The 7,295-nt window shown below is 49.2% G+C and overlaps 1 protein-coding gene across 1 annotated transcript in view; it reads left to right on the forward strand.

Annotated features, from left to right (window-relative positions):
* ppm1e (protein phosphatase, Mg2+/Mn2+ dependent, 1E) overlaps positions 1-7,131 on the forward strand; it is a 36,492-nt gene extending 29,361 nt beyond the window's left edge. The window contains exons 5-7 of the mRNA XM_030360785.1: positions 140-283; positions 1,088-1,181; positions 1,418-7,131. Coding sequence (XP_030216645.1) covers positions 140-283; positions 1,088-1,181; positions 1,418-2,415 — 1,236 coding nt within the window. The 3' untranslated portion in view covers positions 2,416-7,131. The remainder of the gene's footprint in view (positions 1-139; positions 284-1,087; positions 1,182-1,417) is intronic.
* The last annotated feature ends 164 nt before the right edge of the window (positions 7,132-7,295 follow it).

Raw genomic sequence — 7,295 nt, forward strand, 5'->3', positions numbered from 1 at the left:
GAGGGCGGTCTCTGAGTGGGGGCGACCCCAGCGGAGATCCCTCCCAGTGTTGCTGTTGACGCCTAGCTCCACCCTGGCTGTGGAGCTAGCGGAGGACCCGTGCTGACGCTGTGCCGCGGCGGCGTTGTTGTGTTGACAGAAGGTGCGCTGTGGCACCACGGGCGTGGTGACCTTCCTGCGGGGCCGGACCCTCTACGTGGCCTGGCTGGGCGACTCGCAGGTCATGCTGGTGAAGAAGGGACAGGCGGTGGAGCTGATGAAACCTCACAAACCAGACCGCGAGGTAACAACACCCACATCCACCGGGGGTTTAGGGGGGGGGGGGGGGGTTTACAGGAAGTAGTACTAGGCTTCCTCTGCGCAGCAACATTAGTGTACAAGTAAACCGATTTTTGCAATGTAACAACCCGGGCATATTTTTATGATCGCCATAGCAACCCTTTTGTCTGACGGTAGTCCTGTGTTTGGGGAAACTCCATGTCATGGAGGGGGTGCAGAACCCAACCGGCTTTTCTGAATGGGTTTTCACGGTGGTCACAAAAGGCACAGGCCACGGTATCTGACCCCCCCCCCCCCCCCCCCCCCCCTAACGCTGAGCCCTCTAAAGGGCTAGGGAGAACCCCTAATCATCAGGGAGGAGTCAGCAGGAGAGCAGAAAGAGGGGTTTCTGGAGAGATGTTGTTGGTTCTGCGGCTTGGTCCCGGGTGAATAGCTATCTCAGAGTCATTAGCCACCGAGCCTTCAGCGGCCACTTGATCCTGAGTGAGTAGTGATGCAAATGATCATAATATCATCGCTGAGTGTTGCTCCAGCCCGAGCTCAATAAGTCATAAGAGGCTATGGAGACTTTGGAGGAGGAAATAGGCTGGCGGTACCCACAGTTAAAAGGTGGAAGTATGCATGCGCCATCGCACCGAAACGCAACGCACCTTCTCAATGTAGTTGCGATTATTTCCGTGCCTGAGGGCTTCAATTAACCATATTTATAAAACTCCTCACATTCAGGAAAGGGCATTCATTTAATATGTTCTACGTTTCCCTGTGATGACCTTTCTATCTCATGATAACCGTACGCACTGGTCTGCAGGACGAGAAGCTGAGGATAGAAGCTCTGGGCGGCTGTGTGATCTGGTTTGGAACATGGAGGGTGAACGGCAGCCTGTCTGTATCCAGAGCCATAGGTAAAGTACTACTCTCTACTACTACTTCACAACCAACGTTTTGACATTTGGGAGGTGACACCACACACCCTCAGATCCCACGTGCATTCCTTAAAAGTACTGCCGCATTAACAGTCTAGACGATTGTCTCGATGTACCAATGAGGGTCTTTTCATGGCCCGGAGCCAGGCCCATGCTCACATCATGTCTACCAAGTGCTACGGCAGGCGGCCTGATTCACAGTCTGTGACCCATAGGTGACGCAGAGCACAAGCCGTACATCTGCGGCGACCCCGACCACAGTGTCTTCCCCCTCGACGGCTCAGAGGACTACCTCATCCTGGCCTGTGACGGCTTCTGGGACACGGTGAGCCCGGACGAGGCGGTGAGGGTGGTGAGCGACCACCTCCAGGAGAACACCGGCGACACCAGCATGGTGGCCCACAAGCTGGTGGCCTCGGCCCGCGACGCCGGCTCCAGCGACAACATCACCGTCATCGTGGTGTTCTTGCGGGACCCCCGGAACCCCCCGGCCAGCAGCACCGAGGAGGAAGAGGAGGAGGCGGCGGCGGCGGCGGCGGAGGAAGGGCTGGAGGAGGAGGAGGCGGCGGCGGCGGCGGCGGCAGCGGCGGCGGCGGAGGTGGAGGAGGAGGAAGAGGACGAGGAGCAGGAAGAGGGGGATTCGGTGAGGGGCGAGCGGGGCGGCGGCCAGGGAGGGAGCAACGCGGACGTCGGGGGGAAAGGCCGCGGCGGCTGGCCCCTGCAGCAGTGCTCTGCGCCCGCGGACCTGGGCTACGAGGACCGCATGGACTCCTTCACGGACAGAACCAGCCTCAGCCTGCTGGGCCCGGCGGGCCCGGGGTGGACCTCCGTACCCCCCGTCTCGGACGGACAGCCCCCGGCCGGCCTCGTCTTCGGATCGGAGGCGTGCTTCTCTCACGGGCGAGAGGAGCGCCCCCTGGGGCCGAGGGCGCGGCCCGGACCCCGGCCCTGCGTCCCCGCCTGCCAGGAGCCCATCTCCCCGGCCTCGTTGAACCCGCTGCCCTGCCGCCGGGCGGGGCCGCTGGGCCAGCCCAGGAGGCAGACCCGGAGGCGGCTGGGCGGCGGGCCCCGGAGGGGCGTCAGGGGCGCGGGCCGAGCCCAGCGGGAGCTGTCAGACCTGCAGCGATCCTGCCGCAGTCTGCTCTCTCCCGACCGCTGCCCCGACCAGAGGCCCGGGGTGGCCCTGCCTCACTTACATGACGCCCCCATCTGAAGAGGCGCTGCACCCACAGCCCAAGAACCCCCCCCCCCGCTACGTCCAGCTCCCCCCGCCCCACTTACTCACGAAAGCTTTCACCCAGACCCCCTATGCTTCTAACGCCCTTCAAACATCTCTTTGATTGTCAGTGGCCCGTCGTGGCACGTGCTGCTGTTTTTGTGAATATTGGACCCCTGTCCCCGAGGGTCGGACTCTTGCACCATACAAAAAAAATCCCAAATTGTAAGCTTTCTTATCATCGAAAAAAAAACAAAATATGCTCAGCTCATTGTTGTTATTGACGCTGCATAAGGAAAAACCTTCCCTCTTCATGGAAAGCGCTGATCACTGGCCAGAGCCACAGCCAGAGCCACTGGTTGTTCCTGTACCCAGGATGGGCGGGCTCTCCACGTGGCTCCACACAGAAGAGGAACGCTGCCATGATGCCCCCACTCTATGTCCATAGATAAAAGCGCTTTACACAGGATTATAAGATTAGCTGTCACTTATCTAAAGAAAGGCTAGATGTAGTGATATGTAATCCAGATAGGGTAGGGCTGTACAATAGCATGATAGCGGAGTTAGAGAAGGGGAATATCATTTTAAAGAAATTATCTATTTATAGTGTTTGTTAGACCACGTAGTGACTCATGAGTAGACTAGTTGATCAATCACGCCTACTGTGTTAAGCTTTTTGTTTAGAGACAGCCTATCAGGCAAGAGTACTTTACAATTGTCTTGATATGGGTCAAAGTGCCCTGTAAAAGTTGTGTTACCGTTTATTCACTGGGCCACGAGAGTTCAGACAACGCTGCGGAGCTGTGCCTTTAGACATGTGACTGAAACATAACGCTGGGTTTCTTTACGGAAATAAAGTGGACGTTCCAACTCGACGAGTGCACAAACAACCAAGATGTGTTTTACTATTCAGGACAAGCTAACACTCTGTCAATACAATTCCTATAGTGTGAAATGTTAAAGAAAAGCCATAATCTTCTCTACAGCAGCTCATAGCACCGATTTTAATCCCAAAAATGTCCACCAAGACACTATCCTCAAGGATTTACACAGGGAAGTATTGCCCGCTAGCATGTAAGCCCGCTACCATGTTAGCCCGCTAGCACGTAAGCACGCTAGCATGTTAGCCCGTAAGCGACGAGCAGGCTCCGACAACAGTGCCTCCACTCTCTTGGCCCAGACGAAGGTTGGTGTTTGTACACCTAGCAGGATGGTCAATATCGATTTTGGAAACAGACTACTGATCCCATCTGACCACAGGGGTTCTTGTGCCGTCCCTGACAAACTACCGCACTGTGCCATCACTTCCTTTTGTACGCTATCGTCATTTTATCTAACATGTTTATAATTCAAAGTTGTTCCTCTATGGGATGTATGTGGCAGGTTTCGTGTGAGGTCATTCCAAAATGGCCTCACACAGAGAGCCCCAATATGGCGTGTCCGCCGCTCAAGTACTCTCTCAGCTGGGAGGCTGGAGCCATTCCTGGGAGAGGGCTGGAGGCCTGATGAGTCTTATGGCCCTCACAACGAGGGGAGCCCACTGGAACAGTTTCAATCTGTATTTAGCAAATCAACAAGTAAAATATCAACTTCAGATTCAAGAGAATGTAGTCCAGTTACAGACGCAGAAACATAACTCTTAATTTGCGAGCCCGGGGACAACCAGGTTGTTTTAAAGGGATTCTCTTTTGAAAGGTCAATGTCAGTTTGCCATTCTTCAAGATTATGACTGTCTCTGTATTCTCAAACAGCTGGATCCATATTTAGATTTATCACAAGTATAATTATCAGATTTACCGAATTACTGTATATTAGCCAATGCCCGGAATACAGTCATGTCAACATTAATCTAAACGGCCAAATAGACAGCAGGCTTCCTTCAGCTGTAATAGTTTATAAGAAGTGTGCAAAGATAACTGATATTGATTGGTTCTCTCCATGGTGGGGCTCAGTCCAGAGACGTGTTCGGAACGGACGTGTCAAAGCACGACTTCAGAACACTCGGACATCGCTCCAGGGACTGAAATCATTGAACAATTTACACGTTTGGGGTATAATGGATCCTAGATTGGGGTTGTTCCCTTTCAAACTCTGATTAAATATTTATTGTATATTTATTTTACATGCATATCATCGTTAGGAAGTAGAGAATAGCGGTTAGCATTGGAATGAATGGAAATGAAGTGTTGAGAATTAAATATTTGCTAGAATGTAAGAGACCTCACAAATCCTCTTTCTGGGAGCTCAGGTTTCTCTCAGGGGTGAACAGCCCCCCCCTTCCTCCCCCATTACACTGATATTAGGGTACATTATTTAATGTCCTAAATCACACATAATTTGGATAGGGCCGCAACTTCATGACAATATTTCTTGAACATGAATTGGGATTGCGACACATGACTTTACCTGGTAGATAACGGAACGCCTGACGTCTGGAAGAGTTTAGTCTAAGACGAAAACTCAATGGATACAATCTGGGCTGACTGATCCTATTATCATCCATGAAAGGTTAAAGATTAAAAAAATAAAAACCTCCGCGTGTTTGCCCTTAAAGTGTAATTCAGGCGAAAATTTAATGCAGGGTCTTTTTCGTCATGAAGAACCATAAAATGTGTGTGGAGTACCCTCCAGACACTTTATTTAATTTTTTTAAGTCTGCCTTACTGGTAGGTCCATGTTTCCAGGAAGTCCACACAAGTCGCATACCGGCTACCATAAATTATATAATAGAGGCGTCCCAACATTTTAATTGACAATCTCCCCTCTTGATACTTGGCTGTTCTAAAAACTTTTGTGCCTCTATTTATTATTTACGGTAGCCGGTAATCGACTTGTGTGGACTTCCTGGAAACATGGACCTACCGGTAAGGCACAGACTAGGAAAACTGTCTTTTTTAATAGACTCCCGGTACGCTAACTAAGTTGTTGATGCTTCGATTTATGTGTGGGGACCCTAGTCATACTACTGCAGAGGTTTGGTGCTATTTTGAGCAATATTAGTGGTTAAAAAATGTCGATTTGGAAGAGTTCACACTGCCCCTAGCCAATAACATGGAAGCCATTTGGGCTGTTGCTCCGGGCATTCCCGGGCAAGCTTTATACTCGATTATCAATGAAAAAAAGTGTCTGGAAGGCTTATTTCATGGGTCGTCATGCCGAAAAAGACCCTTGGTTAAATTTTCGCCTGAATTACACGTTAAGGTTACATTTAAGTCAATGATTAAACAAAAGGGTTACCAACCATTAGTATAAACACATGACAGGTCCCGGCCCCACCACATTCATAGCCCTTAACACTACCCCAGGATGGGTTTTACAAAAGCCTCCAACCAACTCAAGGGAAGTGCAATGAATTCACGGTACTCTGAAGACCTTTGTGTGTGTGCGCAGTTTAAGAGCAGATGACATTTACAGACTAAGCTGAATCCAGGCTATGTGTACATTGTTATTCCTGTTCTATTCTCTATGGGTCTTCTTATAATTAGTTCTACTCTAATCACTTGTGTGCATTCCTCATGAGTGGCCCCACATCTTGTTTGCATGTGGCAGACACTGTCAGACACACCACAGCGGCGGGACGTATGCTGGTGGGGATGTCAGTGCTCACAGAATCACAAAATAAACACACCCTTCCCGACGGAAGGGATTAATGTTGAAACTTACTCTATGTACATTGTGTACATACACTGTGGAGCTCCAAGGCCAAACTGTCACTGTGTAAGCAATAATGATAATACAAATATATCAAGTCGTCAACAAAACCATTGAAATCACAATCTCCCAAGGTGAAACGTGCATCCAATACTGGAAATGTAACCAAACCCCCCCCCCCCCCAAGACAAACTGTAAGGACAGAACCTTTTCATGGGGAAACTGGTTATTTGCTGTTTCTGGCAACTAATAATCTTTGTTCCACCAGAGATGGGGGTGTCCTTGAGGTTTAGGATGTAGGCACTCTTTAAGAGCCAACCACTCTTTACGACGATCAACACAGTACTCCATCCCTGATAATTCACATCCAGGGCCTTTTGTGACTCTGCACTGTGTGTCTCTGTACACAAAAATATCTTGTTTTTTTTCTTTTTTTCTTTTTTTCTTCTGTAAGCAATAATGAATCTTTTGGAAACTTTGTGTGGAAAAGGCTCCTCACAGGGTTTGTCTTCACTGATGGCTCTCTATCTCGTCAATTTTGTGTTCTACCCCTGCCAACCTCAGAACCCTTAATCGTGCGGCTCCAACACAGAAGCAGTCAGTGTGATAATTATAATAATTATTATAATCGATGGCTGCACGGTGGGCCCTCATCTTTCCTCACACCAACCCCTGGTTATACTTTTTATTTTGCAGTTTTGAGGGAGGGCGGCCAATAGCTCGCTTGTTAAATCTGCATATATTTAAAAGCAAACTACCTCAGGTCATCTACTGAGACAGGGTTTTTCCCTTTAAATCTATGCAGGCATTGAAGGTGTTGGAGACTGTCTGCGCAAGGCCATAGGACAAAGCCATTAGTAGACTCACACACACACACACAGTCATACTCTGAAGACAAACCCATGATTGGCTCTTCCTCTAAAATGTGAGCTAAGTAAACAAAACAAAAAAAGGTACAAATATAAACTTTTAGTAACTGTATAGTCATTGTATGGTCATGTAGTATATACATGTGTATCTTTAAATGGTGACTTATCATGTACATAAAGATTAGCGCAACTCTTTCGGCTAATGCCTCTTTTCTCCACAGCCGCTACATGGATGTTACCCAAGAGGAGCCTTATTCAATCTCAAAAGTCCACTTCTACCATCAACCAAGTTGTTTTAAAAGGGGATGACGCTTAGTACAACCTTATTATAGACTAGCCTAGCACTAGTAGTTAAAA

The sequence above is a fragment of the Gadus morhua genome, chromosome 7, assembly GCF_902167405.1.
Source record: "Gadus morhua chromosome 7, gadMor3.0, whole genome shotgun sequence".
In the NCBI taxonomy this organism is placed as follows: domain Eukaryota; kingdom Metazoa; phylum Chordata; class Actinopteri; order Gadiformes; family Gadidae; genus Gadus; species Gadus morhua.